The sequence below is a fragment of the Dreissena polymorpha genome, chromosome 13 (assembly GCF_020536995.1).
Source record: "Dreissena polymorpha isolate Duluth1 chromosome 13, UMN_Dpol_1.0, whole genome shotgun sequence".
Lineage (NCBI taxonomy): Eukaryota > Metazoa > Mollusca > Bivalvia > Myida > Dreissenidae > Dreissena > Dreissena polymorpha.
The window spans coordinates 6136613-6161033 of record NC_068367.1 but is presented as its reverse complement, the minus strand read 5'-3'; the positions used below and the strand labels follow the sequence as shown (position 1 = coordinate 6161033).

General features: G+C 34.6%; 1 protein-coding gene across 1 annotated transcript in view; it reads left to right on the top strand.

The window, feature by feature from the left end:
- The window catches only part of LOC127854474 (uncharacterized), a 97281-nt gene that overhangs the window by 58546 nt on the left and 14314 nt on the right, over positions 1-24421 (top strand). Inside the window, exons 16-24 of the mRNA XM_052389526.1 lie at positions 260-365; positions 2695-2822; positions 3762-3882; positions 4405-4564; positions 5239-5368; positions 8928-9186; positions 12332-12917; positions 14328-14396; positions 18056-18231. Coding sequence (XP_052245486.1) covers positions 260-365; positions 2695-2822; positions 3762-3882; positions 4405-4564; positions 5239-5368; positions 8928-9186; positions 12332-12917; positions 14328-14396; positions 18056-18230 — 1734 coding nt within the window. The 3' untranslated portion in view covers position 18231. The remainder of the gene's footprint in view (positions 1-259; positions 366-2694; positions 2823-3761; positions 3883-4404; positions 4565-5238; positions 5369-8927; positions 9187-12331; positions 12918-14327; positions 14397-18055; positions 18232-24421) is intronic.

Sequence of the window (24421 nt, the reverse complement as noted above, 5' to 3'; positions counted from 1 at the left end):
TCACAGAGCGTGGCTCATATTTAATTATTTATGTCGCGCATGTCAATTAACTTTTTTGTTTCGCTTTCCATTTTATTAAACTTGTAATTGTCTTATGGACTTGTAACTTTATATATAGGTGACCAAGCTACATTGACCTTAAAATGGAAAGTCTTTTTTTATTTAAGGCGAGCAAACAGGCCCATCATGGCTTACTTTTTTATCAACCTAAATACCTCTCATACAAGTGGCATACAATTTATATTTTGTGTATATCTAGGTTGCATTTTCCAATGCTGATGATACATCCTATGAGTGTCTAAGCACCCACCTGTCAGCTTTTGCCGGAACTATATTTGTGGCTCCAACTTCAGTTGATCCTTTTGGTACGTTTGTTTTGGGCATATAATATCACACTAGATTTTTGATTGAGTTAATATTAAATGTAGCCATTCATCTTATAAAGAATCATAATACTTAAGATTGATATTTGTTTATTTAAATTGTTTGATACAAGCTATCATGAATTTGCTTTTATCCAATAATATGTTATTTTGTGCTGGAAAGTTTTGCCTAGTTACAACCTGCTTGTTTTCCAGTATCAATAATATTGGGCTACTGCTATCTGGTTCACGACCATTGTTATCAGTTGATTGATGATTATTGTTGGTACACTGTCAGTGGAGGAAATATTTTAATAAAAACGTTAGATTTTCTTAGATGAAAAAAAAGAGAATGGCTTTAGTTGAAAGAAGACATTTACAAAATGGACATTTATTTTGTTCAGTCTTATTCTGCATTACAATCCTGATAGGAATGCACTTAGGATACATTTCTCATAGGATACATTTCTCAGAAAGTGAAATATGATGATTTGAAAACACATATGCTAACATGATACTGATTTATATATATCACATATGCTAACATGATACTGATCTCATTTCAGTTATGTTGCAAACATGATTGTCAGAATTATCAGATATTGTCAGTATTAAAATTGCATACTTTATCATCGTACCTCAAAATCATTTTAAAAATGGTCAACGAAACACCCAATAAAATGGTTACTATTTATTGAAAATCAAATTTCCTATATGAGTTAACTCCATGTACAAGTGAGAATGAGTTGGTATTATTATGCCCCCCTTCTAAGAAGAGAGGGTGTATTGTTTTGCACATGTCGGTCGGTCGGTCCTTTCGTACGTCGGTCATTCGTCCACCAAATCGTTTCCGGATGATAACTCAAGAACACTTAGGCCTGGGGTCAGGAAAGTTCATATGTACATTGATCATGACTGGCAGATGACCCCTATTGATTTTAAGTACTTTAGGTCAAAAGTGAAGGTCACAGTGACTTGAAACTGTAAAATGGTTTCCGGATGATAACTCACGAATGCTTGGGGTTAGAATCAGGATAGGTCATGGGGACATTGGTCATGACCGACAGATGACCCTATTGATTTTCAGGACTTTAAGTCAAGGTCAGAGTGACCTGAAGCAGTAAAATGGTTTCCGGATGATAACTCAAGAACGCTATGGCCTGGTATCAGAAAGTTCATAGGGGCATTGGTCATGACCGGCAGATGATCCGTATTGATTTTCAGGTCACTAGGTCAAAGTTCAAGGTCACAGTGTCTCGAAGCAGTAAAATGGTTTCTGGATGATAACTCAAGAACGCTTGAGTCTGGGATCAGGAAAGTTCATACAGAAATTGATCATGACTGGCAGATGACCCCTATTGATTTTAAGTACCCTAGGTCAAAGGTCAAGGTCACAGTGACTTGAAACAGTAAAATGTTTCCGGATGATAACTCAAGAATGCATAGGGTTAGGATCAGGAAAGTTCATGGGGGCATTGGTCATGACCGACATATGATCCCTATTGATTTTCAGGACTCTCAGAACGCTTAGGCCTGGTATCAGGAAAGTTCATAGGGATATTGGTCATGACCGGCAGATGACTCCTATTGATTTTCAGGTCACTAGGTCAAAGTTCAAGGTCACAGTGACTCCAAGCAGTAAAATGGTTTCTGAATGATAACTCAAGAACGCTTAAGCCTGGTTGAAGTTAATGACAAATAAACAACAGATTCTCATCAGCAACTCCATTAGTCATGCGAGCAATGCTTCTTTAAATTTTTACTATTCATACTGTAACGTATTAACACTTTGGCTGCCACAACAAGTGACAGTCCATTTTGGAAGCATGCGAGTTTTACAAACAGCCCTTGTTTTCCTATTTTTCCTTCCTATTTAAGTCGGGAAGAGTTCTTTCTATTTTCCTTTTAGATTCAAGTCCTTTCTTTACAGGTTAAGTTAACTCCCTTCATATTTAGATGAGGCATAGTGGTTTCCATTTCCCTAGAAGAGTTAACTCCTTTCCTGTTTAGAAGAGGCACACTTGTTATTATTTTCCTATATGAGTTAACTCCTTCCTACACATATAAGCAGAGCTGATACTATTTTCCTATAAGAGTTGACTCCCCTTATATATAGATGAGGCACTGTGTTTTCTATTTCCCTTTAAGAGTCAAATCCCTTCCTGTTTAGGTGAGGCAGAGTTGTTACTATTTTCCTGTATGAGTTTACTCCCTTCCTACACTATTAAAGGATAGTTGCAACTTGTTTACTATACAAATTAACTCCTCTCTTATTTTTCTGAGGAAGAGTTGTTACTATGTTCCAAAGAGAATTCACTCCCTTGCTATACAGGTGAAGCAGAGTTATTTCTCACGTTCTTTGAGAATCCCGTGGTTGTCACGACAGTGATCCTGGTCTGGGCCATGTACATCTTCTTTGTCCACTGGGCCCGCAACGCAGACAGAAAGGACTTGGAGCGAGTAAGAGCACCTTATAAGTACATTTGTTAAGTTGTCACGAGCAGTTTCAGAATTTTGCTGGTGTTGAACAGTCTCATAACGGATAGAGGGTTATTGAAGTGTTCTGTTGTTTTATTTAAAACTTAAGAACTAGGTTATTTACCCTCTGTGAAATGATATCTGATTGCATACAACAATTTTGGTGAGTTATTAGCTCACTACAGCACATTGACTTCAAGGATTACTCAATTCTTGTTTGGACATGTCATGTATGTATGCAATATGCAACTCAAATGCAAAAAGCCGTAGTCTGTCTGCTTCTTGAACATGTGTTATCATTCGTTCATATAGATATAATAATTGATATAGATTACCCTCATGGTTTACTCTTCAAAAAAATGTCTTATGAAACTATAGCTCTATTAAGAGTTAGAATTTATTACAAAATGCAATCACACGTATTGTCTATGATTCACACATGAAACAGTTTAGATTTTGTTTTAGAAAAAACGTTAGGATACCTTTTTGGGAAACATACATGTTCTACCCATGTTGAGTATATTAAGGCAGGAATTATGTACATATTCCTTTTTGAACAGTATGTAGGACTTTATACTGATTTAACACATGTTTAATAAAGTACAGAACATCCAGCCTTTTCTTTTATCTAGTGTTCCTACTTTGTTCTATTTTTGTATGTGCTCCTTATAGCTTTTCAAGTTCAATTTGTGTTTTTTTAAGATGTTGACATTGTTTTCATTAGTATATTTTATCAGTTTAACACTAAGGTTTTATGTTTGTTTGTTGCTCATGAGTAACTTTGGGATGAAAGTAAGGCCTTTAAACCTTTTAAATATAGTAAGAAATGTCTTTTATTTGAATGGATTGTCAAAGCCACCAAAACAAGTCCCACCTGTTCTCTCATCTTCTTCCTCATCAAATAGATTGCATGTGTTTTAGGTGGGTGTGGTCAATTGTAAGGACAACCTCCAGTCTGAAAAATATCTGTATCTTGTGTGCATAGCAACAGGCTGGTGGAAACACGCTGGCACCACTGCAAATGTTTATTTCTACATGACTGGTGAGTAGTAGGGTTCTTAAAAGACTGTTTGCTTTAGGGAAGTTATTGGAAACTGTTCAACTTTTGAATTATTTGTGTGAACCTGATACTAGTATTATATATAAGAATATTGATGCAAACTCTTATATACATGATTTTGATTCAGCGATCTATACCTTGGCAATTATTTCTCACAATTTGCATCTGACACTGTTGTCTTCTCACTCTCAGTGAGGGAGATTCATTATTGTTTATCAGTCTATGATCACTTGGGCAAGTTCATTGTCAATTGTTATTCATTAATATTCATTAATCTCTTGGAAAACACAAACATTGTTTATTATTCTTTGTTGTTTGTTTTAAATTCAAGCTTTCCTTGTTGTTTTTTTTTCATTCAATAATAATACTATATCAGATTAATTGTCTAATGCCCAAGTTTTCAATAATTTTGTGTCACTGATACAAAGAAAGCCCCCATTTATAATGATATCAGAGTAGCCTTTTACAGAACCTTGAACAATTGCTCTGAATATGTACCAACAGGCTCTGAGGGTGTAAGTGGGAGGAAGTGCCTCAGCTCTGCAGGCAGGAAGTGTTTCCAGGCAGGCTTTGAAGACTGGTTCCTGGTCACCACCTCACAATGTCTCGGGGAAATACAGTCTGTCACACTGTGGCATGATAACACTGGCAACAATCCACAATGGTATAAACGTTGCAAAGTAAACATAAGTCAAAACACTGTAGAATGAATGCATCTGAGCCAGGTGTATATTCTTTGACACTCCTTTCGTGATCTAAGTTCATATTTTTCATTTAGATATTTGCACTACTAAATGCATAATTGTTTACTCCGCATTAAGGTGTATACCGGTACTCGTTTTCACTCCATCACCTAAACCAGGTGTATTTCTTTTACACTCAGATTTTAACCAAATGTATATTTTGTTTCATTCTGCCATCTGAATCAGGTGTATTTTCTTGTTCACTCAATCATCTGAAGCCTGTGTATACTGTTTACTATTTCTCTTTCACTCAGGTTAATAAACCAGGTGTATATTTTTTCTTCGTTCTATCTGTTCTTACCCTCTCGCATGTATAAAGACCAGGTGTATATGAATGCACAGTTAACTACAGTAAGCAGGTTTGGGTTTTTCACATTGTTAAATTATTTGTATCTCTCCAATATCAGAACCATCTGTATGTTCCTTCACGCGTCTTTACCTTTACAAGGCGTATATTTGTTCACTATCTATTTTGTCACGCTTAAAGTGTTTGTTGTACGCAACTTACGCAACTTTGTCTGAACCATGTTTATATTTGATAACTCTAATATTCTCCGTTTTGGCAACTGGTTTATATTCCTCTTGACTTCTCCAGGTACCTAAACCAGGTGTATACCCGTGATGTGCAGACTGGCAACAGCTGGACTTTCATTTACAATGATTGGTTGGCAGTGGACAGGGGAGCTCTCCTTCAGATTGCAACTACCCTTGGTGCTGTCACACGGGTATGTGTGTTCCTGTATCAGCCATTTGAAACACGGTGTGATGATCCGCATGACTGTCTGTCAGTGTAGGGTCAAGAAGTTTACTATTTGCAAAGCCTTACAAACTCACATGAGCACGCAGTGATCATAGGGAGCTTTCAGGACACCATGATGTCGGTTGCCAGGCCATGAGTGAAATAAAATGTTCTTCAAGCAACTCTTACCTTGAATCGCTGGAGAAAATTGTTAAAAATTGGAATGCTGGGTTGAACCATATATGAAGTTGTTCCAAATTTGTTTAAAAAAAACATTTGGTTTAAAACGGAAGTTGCCTTGACAACTACAGAGTCTTGTATTCTGCATATGTATATCGATAAAACTTTTAAAATCTTGTTAATGTTTCAATTAAAACTTATTTAGCACACATGTTCCTTGGGTAATCTTCTACCAAGGTTATTCAAAGTAAGTTAAGATCTATCAATATGCCTGCCTATGGGCGGGACCATTTTTCTAAATGTATACACAGAGTGTAACGCTAAAAACGCAGTTCCAGCAATTTGTTACTTTATAGTATGTGGCATCATTTAGACGTTCTCTACAAAGCTGGTTCAAAATATGTCCCTAAGCATAAAATTTGCCCTCAAAGTAAATTGTTATCCATATTTGAACAGAGTGAAAATTCTCATCTGAAATTGCAAGCACCAGAGTTTGGGTATTTATAATGGTAACATTGATTTTCTTCTCCTCTCCCAAGTTTGTTCAAATCATGCCTATGGGACTGCCCTGAGAGATGTTTATATTGAAAAAAATAAATATTTCTCAAAGAGAATAAGTCTGTGTTACAACTGTGAGGCTACATGATATTTGGTTTTAAGCATGATGTAGTGGTCCTGTAAAATGTTTGTTCAAGTAAGGACCCTGTGATAAAAATTAATTAACTTTTTAATAAAATTTCTTTTCTAATATCCGTATACACGACAAGGTGCAGATGACCTGTGTAAAACTTGATGTTCACAATCCGTGTGTTCTGATAATACCCCTGGGATCAAAACTGCCCCAGCATAGCATGTTAAGCTCACCATATAACAAAGTCCTCTTGTTGTTGCTTGATGGTGGTTGTCCGGTGTTGTGTGACCAGTGTTGTTAATGTTCATCTCTGGTACTAAGTTAAGAGGTGTAAAATTTGGCGCTACAATTGTATAGTAGTCCTCTACTAGTACGTTTAAGTGTTACTCCAGGGCTCAAAATAGTGTTAGCATGTTGAGCTCACTTGGGCATAAAGTGCTCTTGTTGAGCTATTGGCAGTCCGGCATCGTGTGAATTGTGTTGTACACTTTCGTCTCTTGAAGTACAAGACCCAAAAGTATTATAGTTGGTAATAGCGGGATCATATGGTGCTTGTATTCAGTGGAATTGTTCACTTTTTGATAAAAGCAACAAACTTGGCACATTTGTAGATAAAAGTATTTTATTCAATTTTAGCTATGGACCCATATCCAATTTTCAAGATGGCCGCCATCTTCAAGATGGCCGCCAAGATGACCGCCATAATTTAGGAAATTACATGTTACTGCCATATTTGATTAAAATATTCTGTTTTCGGCATTGAAATGAGCTGTTTTATGTTATCAATTACATGTAATAAAAATATGTTTCTACATGAAAAACAATGAATTAATTATTGCATATAAGTCAAAATGGCTTCCAAAAAGGCCACCTAAAGTACAAAAAAATAGGGTTTTCCTACTCAAATCTATAATTTCAATACTAATTGAACATATTTATGTAAGCAAGTATTTTTCTCTTTTTTGATTTTACAGATACATTCATTTGTATAATATTCTCAACATATTGTGTCAGTCCAAAATAAAGAAAAAACTGCATTCAACGAGTTCACACTTCCAAACCTTAAAGCTGCCTTAAAATCTAACCGCGGTCACATCCTCCACAACATATGGTGCTTGTATTCAGTTGAATTGTTCACTTTTTGATAAAAGCAACACACTTTGCTCATTGGTAGTTTAAAGTATTTAAGACAAAATAGGCTATGGACCCAATTCATATTTTTCAAAATGGCCGCCATTTTCAAAATGGCGATCTTTTACAAATCAAATGAAATATTACAATACTTTATTATTAATTATGCTGATAATAAAAAATCTTTGCAAGAAAAACATTTATTGTAAGTATTTTGTTAATGATGTACTTTTTGTGAGGTCAAAAGGTCATTTTTTGGGGAAAAATATGCTTTTTTGGCAAATATTCATTTACTTTCATAATAATTAAATCCATAAAACAGATTATCATGGTCAGGCTACTGGTGTTTATTGCAAGTTTTGAGGCCAAGAATGCTTGTGTATATTTGAAAAGAGAGTTTTATATCCTTCCAGAAAACCCATTTCTTTAGTGTCACAGCCGTGCATTATCTATGTTTGTTTTTTTTTGGTAAAATCACTCAAAATCGAAAGTTTATGTAACATTCATGGTTTGGGTGTCCTTTATCAAGGTAATGCGAATCATGTCCTTTGGGTCAAAATGGTTATACCTGAGGGTTCAAATGGATTTCGTAGATTTATAATATAGTATATTGTTTTAAATTATAAACAATAATTATCAGGTCACGGCAATCAGGTCTCTCATGTTAATATAAGCATACACTTGGCGAATAACTATTTTTAAATTGCATTCAAATATAAAAAAGCATATGTTTGATATTTGGTATGTCACATAGCTTAGCGGTCTTCCTATTATGTTAAAGTCATGCACCTGGTATGAAAATGTTCCACTCATCGTGAGTGGTTTCTGCACACTTGTACAGCAGAAGAACTTCTATTTAAAAATTTACACTTAATACTGGTTTATTGCTATACATCTGATGAACTTACACAGGAAAGATAGTTTGCAACTTAACACATTTAAGCCTAGTGGACTATCCCATCATTCTAAATTGGATCAATATATTTACAAAATTAGGGAATTCTAATATATTTATTTTTTATATTTAAGATATAACTTACAGAAAATACCCTAAGCAAATAGCGCAGACCCTGATGAGACGCCGCCTGATGCTGCTTGCAAAGTCCTTTTTTCTAGACGCTAGGCATAAATGGGTTAAGTGAACGTCATTATTTGAACAAAATACCATCCAATATGAACGAACAAATAATAAATCGAGACTCACCCTGTAAAAACATGGCTTTATTCACTAGTGTTAAGTCTGTCCCAGATAAGCTTTTGCAGTGCACACAGGCTAATCTGGGACAAATCTTTCCGCTTGAGCTGGATTTTTGCTAAGAAGGTATTTACTTTGAGATTAAAAATACCATTTAAGCTGAGCATCTGTATGCACATGCACTAAGCCTAGTTTTCTAAGATTGCAGTTTATCCTTTCCCCCATAAGAACCCAAGTGAAATGGCTTTTGCAACTAGCATAAAACAAGAACAGCCTTGTTCAGGTTTTATGCTGTTTGCAGCTCATCAATAAAGGTTGGAAATGAAGCCTTAGAAACTTGAATTTAGTAAGAAAGGTTTTAAATTCAATGTGGGAAAGAGTTAAATATCCTATACTGTTCCCCCACAGGAGGAGGCTAGGCTGAAGACCAAGTACCACTTCATGATCAAGTCAAGCAAGGACCTCCGTGATGGCCACCTGTGGTTCAGCATCTTCTCCAAGCCCCCTCAGAGCCAGTTCACGCGCGTTCAGCGCCTCACGTGCACACTGTCTCTCCTGCTCACTACCATGCTTACAAACCTCATGTTCTATGGAATCCCAACTGATGATCCCGCTGATCAGGTCGTGGCTGGAGCCTTCAAATTCAGTCTCTCACAGATCGTTATTGGTACAACTCCTTAAGATTTATCCTGACTTTGATTGTTATTGGTGTAACCAGGGTAACCTGGAAACAACTTCTTATTTAGTTTGGGAAAAGATCCTTCTATGTATAACTAAATCTGATTAAGTCGCGCAAAGATCATTTAAGGTACAAATCTTTCAAATTTAGTATTTTACAGATCATTAAAGGTACAATTTCATAAGATTTAGTCTGGCAAAATTATGTTTTCAATTCTTCCATATGAAATATTGTGTAGAGAATCATAGGTACAACTCCTTCAAATTTTGGTTTGCAAGGATAATAAGTAAAGGAAAATTTCAGTCAGATTTAGTCTGGCACAGATTATTATAGGTACTAATCATGTAGTTTATTCTGGCATATTTCGTTTAACATACCACTCCTTCAGATTAAGTATTTCTCAGACCATGTAAGATACAACTCCTTCATTTTTTTAATCTGAACATGTTAGTTAAATACACATCCCCATCAGATTTTGTCTTCCACAGATTTGTAAATACACAACTCCTTTGAATTCAGTCTGAAACAAATAATTAAAGATACAATTGTGGGTTTAGTCTGACTCAGCAAAGATAAATGATTTTTAATGTGTCTCAATATAATGAAACAATCTTTCAATACAAACACTGGCTAGTGGTTGATACATCAAGGGGCCTATTCACTTTCAGTTGAATTGATTTTTTTTAAAGAACTTGTTTTAAATTCGCAAATGTCGTTGTAATTACGATATTTGTGAGGAAACAATAATACTGAACATTTACCATGCTCTAAAATATCAATTACAATCAATCTTGTATTTAGAGACCACTAAAGGGAGTAACCAAAAGTGGTCTCTTAATAAAATGGTCTTGAAATAAAAAAGGCCATTTGGGATGAATGCGGACCTTTGATTTTAAATCCTGATAGAGTATTATCTCCTTTTGACACAGCGATTTCAGCTTCTGAAATGAAAATAAATATAAATAAAATGAATAAAACAATTTTTTACTAAAAATAAGTTGTATTTGTTCTCTCTTATTCTACATACGATGTAAATGGTTTGCAGGGAGAATGGGTTTTTCCGACTCCAAACTCATTCGCGATTAAATTTACGTGCACTTTTATTCTTCGACACTTCAAATATTCGATTTTTCTCATTAAACGATAATACTTTCCGTTTTGACATTTTCATTTCTGCATGTAAGCTTACCGGTATATATATCTGACTCGATTATGGTACATATGGAAATAAATAAAGCACCTTGATTGCAAACTAAATAAACACGCCTGATTGGAAAATTTGCTAACACAAACTAATTAGCATAATAATAATTACATTTTTTAATGAACAGATTTCGCTACATGTTAGTGATTAAAAGTTTATTTTTTACACCTCTCGAGAACACTGTGAAAATGTTTGTCGCGCCGGCGCATTGTATCTGCAATAAAATCGGCGATCAAATTTGTCACTTAAGCTCGATTGGTCATTGTCGGCTCGGGTACTACTTACATGTACCCCGGGTACTCTTAAGTATACTTACATGTACCCCGAGTACGGTAAATATACATTATCGTACCCGGTCGATATTAGACTGTACCCGAGTTGTATTCTCGCCTAAAATCCGATGTCGTAAAACGCGCTACCGATTATCTTAAAAAAACTTATATTTAAAAGAAACTGCGTCAACATGCTTTTAGAGTATGAGTTTCGATAATATAGAGGCCATTTTACAGAAAATTGACATAAATGTGAATATAATTAATTAAAAAAATGCAGACAACGACCGATTTAAATTTCCCGGGTACGTTAAAGTATATTTACCGTACCCGGGGTACATGTAAGAATACTTAAGAGTACCCGGGGTACATGTAAGTAGTACCCGAGCCGACAATGACCAATCGAGCGTCACTTAACGTCCCAGATAGTAAACTCTTTAACCCGTAGATTGTTGGCCATAACTCACTGAATTTTTCGTCACCAAAAATTGATACGCTGTCAGCATTAACACTGGCCATAACCGGTCATCGAGACAAAGGAAAATGGCTGGTGTGAAATCATAACAAAGGTTAAATCGTTCATGTTATCGGCTTAGATAAACAATCAACACTGATTTGTCCCTGAACGATCAACAGATGTACCACTTTTACCTTAAAGCGGTCGCTTAATTCAAGACTTGGGCATCAAAATACACTAAAATCAGCGGTCGCTGGTCGCGTAAGACAAAAGTCGCTTAATACAATATGAAAATATTGTTAAAACGCTCGGACGGGATTTAAAGTGGTCGCATAAGACAAAAGTCGCTAAATTCAAGTGGTCGCAATCACAAGATTGACTGTATATGTCTATTTTTACGATTTAAAAACCTGAAAATTATATAGCATTGCAACGTGAAACGATTGAATAATTAGGAGAGTTTGGTTGTTGTTGTTATATTTTGGGACACTACGAGGATTACTTATATAAAGTATAAAGTACATCAATCATTGTATGAGCACGGAAAGCCGAGTGGTCTAAGCTATAGACTTTGACTCCAGGGGTCAGTGGTTCGAGCCCAGTTGAGGGTTGCTTTTTTCTTTCTTAAATTTTATTCTTGTTTTTACTGGAGTTTTTTAGAGCCAATGTTTACATTTATCAATATAAAGCATTTAATGACATACATTAATACATGTCAAAATCTGTGAAAAGGTCCCATTTAAGCATTCAAAGAGATGGTATTGGAAGGAATCTTTTTGCAGAAATATGGCACTTCAGTCATGTTCTACAAGTCTTAATAGAAACAAATCTTGTTTAATAGCAACTCCACTTTATCTAGCTAGAGGTATTGTCTGTGTCCTAACATATGTAGTGGGGCATCAATGTTTTTGAAACATACATTTGCAGGTTTTTTTGCGCATTTCCCGCGCAGAAGCAAAGTGTAAATGGCTATATGCAAAGCATAACGCAGAACAGCCTGCAAGTTACTTGCCGTCTGTTCAGCTTGTATACTGTTTGCTGCTCGCCAGTACCTTGTGTTGAAAATGAAACATTTATCCCTTTAATTAAACATGAGATTTAATTGAATTTGATTATGTAAGGGACAACAAAAGCGCTGAAACGCATTAAGAATTGGTAAAGGGTACACAAGAAGACTTATCATGTGATGTATATTTTCAGGTATACAGAGCAGTCTGATAATGTTTCCAATAAACTTGATCATCATCCAGCTGTTTATGAAAGTGAAACCCAAACCCCGGAAATCTTCACGTAAACCCAGCTTTGCCTCTGAGGACATAAAGACAATAATTGATTCATGCGGTGTCAATATAAAGAGAAATTTCAACCACCTTAGCATTCAAAACCCTGCTGGTTTATTGACATTCATCAAAGAAATGCAAAATTATAGTAACATTAGGCTGTTTCATGATATGTTTCGTGAAGTAAAGGGATTCGAGTGTGGCCTTGACCCAAATCTAATTGTTACTGAATTTGTTAATACCGTTGACATGTTTGACTGGGAAATGGCAGGCAAAGCCATCGGTATGAATGTGCACGTGGATGATTCAGGCTCATTCAGTCTGTTAGCGCCCAGTGCAGGACACACTGAGGTTGCAGACTCGTTGCAACCTTTTGGTTCCCTGCCACCTAGCTTTCTCAATACAGATCATAAAGTGTGTCATCGCCAGGACAGAGTTCATCGTAATAAAAAACGGAAGCCCACTGTTTCTTTTGCACCTAAACTGATGATGCCTATGGAAGACATGTATGGACATTTATATTTTACTGCTTCTATGATTACAATTATGTTGTTATTGCTGCATTATAATCTCAGTAATATTGGTTACCTGAGCCGTAATTTAAGATGCAGATCTAAATGTTTCATTTTATAGTTTAACAGATGCCAGAATACAGGTCTCTTGATTTACTATGCTTCATAAAAATTGTATACTATAGAACGTTTTCCTAACATTAAGCATCATGTCATCATTTTAACATTATTATGTTATATAATTCATTCCAATTATATATTAATCTTCAGTAAAGTCATTCAGTTCAACCTTATTAATTATTTAAACAGTTTTTGCTAATAAACATGATTATTGTCCCCTACCGGTGAATCCGGAAGGGAATTATGGTTTTCGCTCTGTCTGTCTGTCAGTAAGTCAGTCTGTCACACTTTTCTGGATCCTGCGATAACTTAAAAATTTCTTCATACTTTTTCATGAAACTTGAAACATGGACAGATGGCAATATGGAGATTATGCACGTCATTTCATTTTATTCTTACGTCAAGAGTTATGGTTGCTATGGCAACAAATAGACTAGAACTATTGCTGAGAATGGTGGAGTTTCACCGGTAGGGGATCGTATTGATTGGCAATAGTCTTGTTATTTATTCTCCTTTCCAGATCATTTTCTTTATTGAACTAACATACAAATTGTAATTTCAAATTTTGAAATTCAAATCGATCTATACTTTATACTAAAGTGTTGGTATTAATGTCACACAATTATTCAATATGTATTGTGATATGGCCCCTAATATTTATTAGTCCCTACTCCCTAACGGTAAAATCGGAGAAGGAACTTATGGTTTGCCCTCTGTGTGTCTGTTAGTCTGTCACACTTTTCTGGATCCTGCGATAACTTTAAAAGTTGTTCATATTTGTTCATGAAACTTGTAACATGAAAAGATAGCAATATGGAAATTATGCACGTCATTTCATTTTGCTCCTACGTCAAGAATTATGGTTGCTATGACAAAAATAGACTAGAAATATTGCTGAAAATGGTGGATCCAGCTATAATTTTAAAAGTTTTTCATATTTTTTTCATGAAATTTAAAACATGGATAGATGGCAATATGGAATTATGCACGTCATTTCATTTTGTTCATATGTCAAGAATTATGTTTGCTATGGCAACAAATAAACTACAAATATTTCTGAAAATCGTGGATCCTGCGTAGGTAGGGGACTTTCATTGCTTGGCAATAGTCTTGTGATGTAACTACAAGCTGTCTTTAAAAGATGTTGTTACTTGGAAGTAATCCTCTGAAAATATTTGCGCACCTTCAACATGTACTATATTAGGCATTTCAAAGTGCATGTCTTTTTTGTGCTTATTAATATTTTATTGTGATAATCTGTATATGGTGGTATTGTTGTTTCAGGACAAGTGGTGTCCACAGTGGAACTGATATTCATGCCCCAGTCAGTATAAGAAAGGATACTTCCAGAATGTAAGTTTTAATGCTTGCATGTAGTTTCTTAGTAAGTGTACTTTATTTATTTTTCCTCTTTCATAACCCAAAGAAATATATCCTGAAGTAACATTAAGGCATGCTTTTACTGGCATACACTTGCTTTTTGACGATGCTGGAACAGCAGCGTCCAAGGTTTGATAACCAGTAAAAAAATTCTTCACAATGGCGTCCTATGTAAAAGACCGAGCCAGTCCGATTGAGATAACTGGATTTTTCAGTTACTTCCCTTAGCATTCGCCACTGCGTAGGAGATTGCTCGTTGATTTTCATTGATAACATTCTGCTAGCAGAGTTGTCGTTCGTGTTAATAAAGGTAAATATTAATAGGACAGCATATCCTGGGGAAACGGATTCAATAAGTGTATCAGAACGTTAATTTCAAATTAGTAATTTTACATCCATTTTATATTTATGGACCAATGAAACAACTATAATATTTTTCTATTTTGTTTGATATTTGTTCTCGATTTAGTAAATAAAGTGCGAATAAAAACATGTAAAATTAACTTTTAACGTGATCACAAAACTAAAGAATGCGAACGATTTCGAACCTGCAAATTGTAAACGCTGCACTGCTATGATATATATATATTAAACAACATTTCTTTGCGTAATTGTCCGTCCCGCTATCGCAGTGGTACGGACGTTCGCTTTTTCACCTTTACGACACCGGTTCGATTCCCGCTCCCGGCGCAATGTTATATTTTGTATGTTTTGTGGTCACCATTCCTGACAGTTGTTTTTTTTTCCGGAAAATCTCATCCCCCCCCCCCCCCCCGCAGCATGTGACCATATAAAAAATTAAAAAGTATTTCAGTACAAAACAAATAGCTGGAAATTGCAATATTTTTTCTCGATTTAGTAAATAAATTGCAAATAAAAACATGTAAAATTAACTTTTTACGTGATCACAACACTAAAGAATGCGAACGATTTCGAACCTGCAAATTGTAAACGCTGCACTGCTATGATATATAGAGATAAAACAACATTTCTTTGCGTAATTGTCCGTCCCGCTAGCGCAGTGGTAAGAACGTTCGCTTTTTCACCTTTACGACACCGGTTCGATTACCGCTCCCGGCGCGATGTTATATTTTGTATGTTTTGTGGTCACCATTCTTGACAGTTGTTTTTTTCCGGAAAATCTCATCCCCCCCCCGCAGCATTTGACCATATAAAGAATTAAAAAGTATTTCAGTACAAAACAAATAGCTGGAAATTGCAGCTATCATTCAAAATTCGTCCCAACTGTCGTCAATCTAATCTTATTAGGTAGGAGTGCTGGACACACTCCGGGTCCCAACATTATGCAGCCTCAGCGCGGAGGTAACTCATTACCTTGGAAAAACACAAATACACACACTGGGTGCAGCCTAGGCGCGTATAGACTCAAACAAGGCAACAAACTCAAGTGCGGGCACAATCATTTAAAACTTACATATTGAATACGATATTCTTACAGAAATTACACAACCACCTAAGTGTACATACCATGTTTGATATTTCGTTCGATTGTTAGATTTCAGCATATACATGTATAAGGTCATTTCGTTATTAGTTAACTTATCCATATGTTCGTGGGCGAACTCGAATAGTCAAGTGCTCATACGATTGAGCTCACATGGTCCGGCTATGTGCTCATACCTACTTTCGAGAATCATCATGTATGTATTGCCACACTTAATGAACAAGAATGTGACCCGCCTCCCAGTTTCGCTCAATAGGTCAAGTTACCCACGGGTACTACTTCCCCGTACCCCTAAACTTTTTTTCGTACCAAAAATGTTTCGTACGCAAAAAAAATTGGTACCAAATTTTTTTTCGTACCCAAAATTTTCGTACCCAAATTTTGTATCGTACCCAAATGTTCGTATCAACATACACAATTGTGGTGATATAGATCAACTTAAATTGATGTTTTATATCCATCCTCTTCAAAAGCATCGTCACACCAGTACTGCCAGTACTTTGATTATTGTATTGATCAATTATATCAAATTTACACGTTGGTGGCCACTTTTGCTGTTGTTAAATGGGGACAAGTGTAATCGGGTAAGCACTTAAAGTCAAAAGAAATACCTTTCAATCATATCATGTATACAAGTAAAAATGTTTCTCTGTATGTGTGTGTTTATTATCACAAACTGTCAGCATACTGTGTAGGTGTGAGTGTTTCTTTACACAAATTAACATATCTGCATGCTTATGTGTTGCTTAATCTAAATCTCTGCAGTTTTTATATAATCTTGCCACTCATTGTTCTTCATGCAACTTAATTTTAGCTTTAATTTGAGAATATTTATTATCCCCTACCGGTAAAACCGGAGGGGTTTTATGATTTGCGCTCTGTGTGTTCGTGAGTCTGTAAGTCTGTCACAGTTTTGTGGATCCTTCGATAACTTTTAAAGTTCATCATATGTTTTCATCAAACTTGAAACATGGACAGATGAAAATATGGAGATTGTGTACGTCATTTCATTTTGTTCCTACGTCAAGAATTCTGGTTCTATGGCCACAAATAGACAAAAAATATTGCTGAAAATGGTGGATCCTGCGATAACGTTAAAAGTTATTGTTCATGAAACTTGAAACTCGGATAATGGTAATATGGCAATTATGCACGTCATTTCATTTTGCTCCTGCGTCAAGAATGCTGGTTGTTATGGCAACACATAGACTAGAAATATGGCCGAAAATGGTGGAGTTTCACCGGTAGGGGACCATATTGCTGGACAATAGTCTTGTTATATGAGAAATCTGCCACCTTTGCGGCCCTTATATGATAACATGTTTATGGTCTATATAAGAGATTATAGGTCACATTTGGCCATAAACAATCGTTGTCATTGCTTTCTCAGCCAGATGTAAACTGTTATAAGGCAAGGTGTTGCGGGAAACAACCACCTCCCAATTATATCTCACCCTTAGCAGTCCAAGGTCAAATTTGACCATAGTGGTCAGTCTATGTCAAGCATTGTCTGTTGTAAACTATAAGCTAGTTACCACTCTATAGAAAAAAACATCTCAACGTGTCACATTTCGACCACTGTAGAAGCTACATTTTTTATTTAATATTGATGAAACGTTTACAGCATTTTTATTGACAATATATTGGCTGAGTTTGAATCCAGATCTTGTATGTCTAAGCACATTTTTATCAGGTCAAATCTTCGAAAAACCTAATAAACACTTTAATGGCTACAACTGTTACTAAATCTTCATGAATCATGGTCAGAATATGTATCTTGACCAAATCTAGGCCAATTTTGAATTTCTGGTATGTGGAATTTAAAAATATGTAACATTATCAAATCTTAAAAAGCCTTGTTACCACTCTTAACGCTCCAGTAATTCACAATTTTAATCTTACAAATATCTAGGCCAAGATTAAATCTGGGTCGCGTGTGCTGAAAACGAAGGTCAGCAGATTTGAAAAACATTGTTAATCTTTTAGAATGTTATTTTCCAGGCCATGCTTGAATATGGGTCGGGTTGGGAAAAAAACAAGGTTTAGTCTTCGAAAAGTAAACATGTACCTTGATTGTATTGGAAGCAATTGAAGGCAAATGGTCCTCTTATTTAATCGCTTATTACCAGTATTAAAATTGTTGACATGTTATCGTCTTTTATTTCAGACTGCCATGGTGGTTCATCTACATTGCCTGGTTTGTAGCCATCTCAACTTGTCTCATATCGTCCTTACTTCACGATGCTCTATGGCTTAAAGTTTGGCTATGCACGCAGTGTAGAGTGGCTCGTATCCTTCTTTACAGGGTTGGTTCAAAGCATCTTTTTTCAGCAACCCATTAAGGTGAGATTATATATATTACACTGTTTTGTTTTATTACAGTTAGGGATATGGTTTAGTAGAGCTCGATTGGAAAATGTTAGCTCGGGAACTACTTACATGTACCCCGAGTACTCTTCAGTTTACTTATATGTACCTCTGGTACGGTAAATAACTAAATATACTTAATCGTACCCGGTCGATATTAGACTGTACCCGAGTTGTATTCCCGCCCAAAATCCGATGTCGTAAAACGCGCTACCAATTATCTAAAACAAGCTTGTCTTTAAAAAAACAACTGCATTAACATTCCTTTTGCGTATGAGTTTCGATAAAATTGAGGCCAGTTTACAGAAAATTTACATAAAAAATTATAAATAAAATTAATTAATCAATTTAAAAAAATGGCCGACAACGACCGATTTAGCATTAAATTTAACGGGTACGATTTAGTATATTTACCGTACCCGGTGTAAATGTAAGTATACTTAAGAGTACCCGGGGTACATATAAGTAGTACCCGAGCTACAATGACCTATCGAGCTTACGTAGACCATGTATAGCTTACTATTTTGATATCAGGAAATCTACTTATAGTGCAACCGTGTGGGTTTTGTTTGGAAACGTTTGTGTCTTTGGCACAAGTATAGTGACTTGCTTTAAGTGTGTCGCATAGTACATGAAACAGGTTTTAAACGATATTGATAATTTAAGTTTATTTTACATCGACAAACACGCATGTACAGCGATAATTAACTTGGCTATTTCTGCTACTACGCTAATGGTTTCTTAAATACAGTTTGTAACTAGCTTATTGAGTTATTAGGTATTTACCTATGAAATACCCCCTACTTGGTTGGGTGGATTTTGTCCCATGCATTGAATCCATTGTTTGACTAGAGCATTTGGTGGACTAGAAACGTTATATTGAAAACGAAGCTAGAATTTGTTTTTATTATAATATTATAATATCTGGAATATATTTGTATTAAAATAACTTATTGACTTTAAAGGGTTGTGACAGTGCCCCAGATAATTATTCGGTCTTTTTGAAACTAGGGGCGAACAAGAGTTGTATCCCATTCGGGTAGGTATCGGGTAAACAGTAAACAAATCAAACAAAAATACGGTCTGCATCTCAGATCTCTGAAATCGTAATATTTACTGTTCATTTCAATTATAATTTTACGTATACAGTTATTTCTTCATTGATTGATGTAGTTTTAGTTCTAGTGTGTGTACATTAGTAGTTTAATTCTGTATTGTCATATAATTTCGCGACACCGATCTTTTCATCTTTGCCTGTTGCATTATTCAATCGATACACAACATGTATTACGTTTCTGTAAGGTATTTCATTGATTGATACGCCTAATTAATGTGGCTTTATTCTTAAATATTGATTCATATTCTTCTGTCACTGTCACACTTGACTATAAGTGTCTGGACACATTTGTTTTAACCGCAATTTCATACCAGTTTAGAGTAAATTTCTTGATTTTACGATAAATAAATTATGATGTTTTTAAACTGTTTTTTTATTTAAATATATTTTCTGTATAATACTGTGTGAGAGTGTTGTGAATGGTAATAACTCAGTATTGTGTTGTTTATTATCACTGACTGTCCACTGACAAAATAAATTGACCGGGTTCTTCTTCGGATACAGCACTTGCTGAATCGTTTGCTTGCTATAAGATTCTGATTTCATTTCCAGTCGGTTAATATTAAGGCATCTTACTGTTAATGATTTAATCACGTGACATTAAATTGCGTGCATTATTTTTTTAGGAATATTTACAATGAATGTCTTCTAAATTTTTGTTCGACATATATACAATGTGACCTTTAATAGAGAATTGCTATTATATTGTCTTTTTCATTGAAAAATTTGAAACATTTTACATTTACATTGCAAATCTGGGGGAAGTTTTATTTATTTCAATTCTATTTGAGCTTTTGTTAGTATTGTAAACATTGTAACAAAAAAGTAGTTGCTTTATATGATTTTTTTTATTCAGCAATATGGTTCAAATATTGTCTGCACAACAGAGTTAAAAGGTGTCCATTGATGTTTTTAAACTATTTACTAAACAATATAAAGGAGAAATAGCTTTATAAAACATATTGTAGGAATAATTATGGTAAAAAAGGAAAATTCTCAAAATGAGTATTATCTCTTTATCCCATAATTTTTAGAATTGTCTGTCAAATTATGTTATAAAACATATGTACATTTATAATGAACCAAAAAGTGTCAGCTTCGAAAGTTACCTAAAAACTGTTTTATTTTGACCTCAAAGAAATACACTTATAAATTCATCTGGGCACAATAAAAATGAAAAATATTTTCATATTATTTTAAGTCTTTGTTGGTTTATTATTTATAAAGATTGCTAATTGTTTAGTTTTGATAAAAGGGGAAATGAAGATGGACTGTTCTGATACATATAGCAATATATACTTGTATGGTCTGTGATATATGTGATTCGAAAGTATATTTTACTGTTACATGTGACTGTACATAGCACACAAGTAACAAAAACACAATGAAAAGATACAACTCATTCAAAATTAAAAAATGTTTTATTTATCAATACAGTACTAGTACAATATACAAGATACAAGAATCTTTATTTAACGTCGGATGTGAATAACAATAAACACTAGCTCATGAGCTATTTCCCGACAAAAAAATGTATATATATAACAAGTGTATATTGAGCTGAAAGAAAGAAAGATTAAGCATATTATATAAGCATTTATAGTACAAGGACATATTTAAAGCATATAAAACACAAAATTTAGTAAAAATGTTCATTAAAAACATGATATTTTGTAAGTTACACACAAATACGATAAAGGTAAATATACCTATAAAACTATATTGGAGCTGTTTTTGCATAGTTCATAATTAAAACAGATGTTATACATTTTTAAGTTGTACAAACAAAGCATTGCAGACCTATATTAAAATAAAAGATATTAAAACAAGTATAGCACACAATTCATGTTTAAAAGCATTTACAAGCACAAGCACAATAACTACATATTACAAAAGCATATTTAAGCACATGAAAAACAACAACATAGCACATATATACACGTATATACATGATTATTTTTATTTTTAAACACACAAGAAACTCATATACACTATATACAAGGAGAATAAACAAGTTGTTAACTGACAGATAGATAAATAATATAAGCAGGACAGCATAAACAAGCAAGCAATATAAAGAAGTGAAACTCCAGCTGCTGGAGCAGTATTGAATTTTCATTAAAAACAATTACTTGGTCCTTTATTTAAGGCAAGTGACCGATTGCCCAAACAGTACAAAACAGCACAATACAGCACAATACAAACCAACATAAACACAAAATATGAATAATGCTGGGGTCACCGCCTTGGAACTGGTCAATGCAAAGCATTGGGGGTTTAAACCTGGTTATAGAGCGCTCAACCTCACACTTGGCCCAGCAATATTCATAATACATTCAAGTGTAATTAAATTTAACGTCATAGCATTGTAACTCAAATTAAACAATAATAAAAGGGAATTAAAACGCATTCAATTTAATTACTATTTAATTACTCAATTGCATTGAAGATACAAGAGTAACAGAATTACAACTTTTTGACGAACGATCAAATAAAACTATTAACAATTGTCAACTACATTCCTTCTTTATAGAAAAGATTTGAGAATGTAGAATCATAGAGTTAATATCTCAGATAATCATCGCGCAAATACAGGAAGAAGCAGCAATAATGGGTGTAAAAATTCCATATTACATAGCTTGGTTGTTTATGTGACTGCTAAACAAATTAAAAATAATTAAATCAAACAAGAAACGCCTATCAGAGAGAAAATATAAATAAAATGGAACGTTATAAACCCAATGACCTATGCATGTAGATTACAACTGGGAAAATCGGTCGTATGACGTCACAAAAATCCATAATGACGTGAACAAATTCCAAGGGCAGTACTAAATAAAAATATTAATCGGGCTGTGCTACTAATAAAACAAGTTTACGTGATTTAATATTAAGAAGCAAATGAATACAAATGGTAATTCCATTAAAGCGACAAGCACAAAATGTGAGAAGCAGGTAACTCACACATGGCGCATTTACATTTTGAACCTGTCCAGGTGCGGATCAGCCGTACAAAGTCTTTATATGTGTCGACTGTGCAAATGCCCTCTGGGAGGCTGTTCCACACCTGTTCAGCCTCAAAACGAAAGGAATTTTTGCCATATCTTGTTGTTCTTACTTGTGGTGTCTCGAGGATGTTTGAATATCTGACATTATAGGTAGAGGATTTAACTTTAACCAAGGATTGAAGATATTCTGGGGAAAGATTGTGTATACATTTAAATGTTTCTGACGCAATGAGGCGTAACCTGTTTAAGTGAAGAGTAGTACTGTTAACCTTTTTTAGTAGTGTATCATAACTAGATTCATAGTCATTAAAACAATTCTAAGGGCTCTAAACTGTAGCTTTTCTAGTGTTTCTGCGTTGGATTTTCTACAAAAATGCCATATAAGGGGACAAACATTAAAATTTGACCGGATAAAAGATTTAAAGATGATTAACCTAGTGCTTACATTCAGGAATTTGCTTAGTCTTTGGAGAACATTTAATTGTTTGGCTGCCTTTTTGCATACATTTGTAACCAGTGGATCAAAGTTTTTCTGGTAATCAAGTTCAACTCCTAAGAGTTTTACGTTTTGTTCACATTTCCAAGTTCTATATAATATAAAGAAGTGAAACTCCAGCTGCTGGAGCAGTATTGAATTTTCATTAAAACAATTAGTTGGTCCTTTATTTAAGGCAAGTGACCGATTGCCCAAACAGTACAAAACAGCACAATACAGCACAATACAAACCAACATAAACACAAAATATGAATAAAGCTGGGGTCACCGCCTTGGAACGGTCAATGCAAAGCATTGGGGGATTAAACCTGGTTATAGAGCGCTCAACCTCACACTTTGCCCAGCAATATTCATAATACATTTAAGTGTAAATTAACGTCATAGCATTGTAACTCAAATTAAACAATAATAAAGGGGAATTAAAACGCATTCAATTTATTTACTATTTAATTACTCAATTGCATTGAAGATACAAGAGTAACAGAGTTGCAACTTTTTGACGGACGATCAAATAAAACAATTAACGATTGTCAACTACAGTCCTTCTTTATAGAAAAAGATTTGAGAATATAGCGTCATGGAGTTAATATCTCAGATAATCATCGCGAAAATACAGGAAGAAGCAGCAATATGGGTGTAAAAATTCCATATTACATAGTATGGTTGTTTATGTGACTGCTAAACAAATAAAAATAATTAAATCAAACAAGAAACGCCTATCAGAGAGAAAATATAAATAAAATGGAACGTTATAAACCCAATGACCTATGCATGTAGATTACAACTGGGACAGTCGGTCGTATGACGTCACAAAAATCCATAATGACATAATGACGAGAACAAAATTCCAGGGGCAGTACTAAAAATAAGTCTTATTACCTACACATATTGCCTGGAATGTATCGGGGTTTGCCTGCATTTGGTTAATATTGAACCAGTGTATCAGGGAATTACTTATATATTTTCCATAAAGGTATTTAAGTTTTTGTGACTGAAGGAAAGGGTATTGTCGTCTGCATAGTTATACAGGGTTGACTTATCTATAAAATAAAATAAATATCATTGATAAAGATATTAAAGATCAACGGACCGAGTATAGAGCCTTGAGGCACTTCCTTAATGATTTCTTGCCATTTACTAGTACAATTGTTTATTTTAACCCTTTGAGACCTGTTTGATAGATAGTTTAACATTAATTTACATGCATGCTCGGTTAATCCATATGCCTTGAGTTTAAGTACAATTAGATTGCGAGGTAAGCAATCGAACGCTTTAAACAGGTCCATTAAAACAGCTCGTACATAATTGTTTTCATCTAGGGATTGTTTCCAATCTTCTACTAGTTTTAATAAAGTTGATTGACATCCATAAGATGACCTGAATGCTGAAAGATACGGATGGAAAACATTATTATTAAAATGTTCAGTGAGTTGGTTGCTAATGATTTTTTCATATATCTTTGACATTGTGGGCAGGATGCTAACTGTTCTATAGTTTGTTTCACTGAAAGGATCTTCTTTTTTGTATATTGGTCTAACCTGTGCT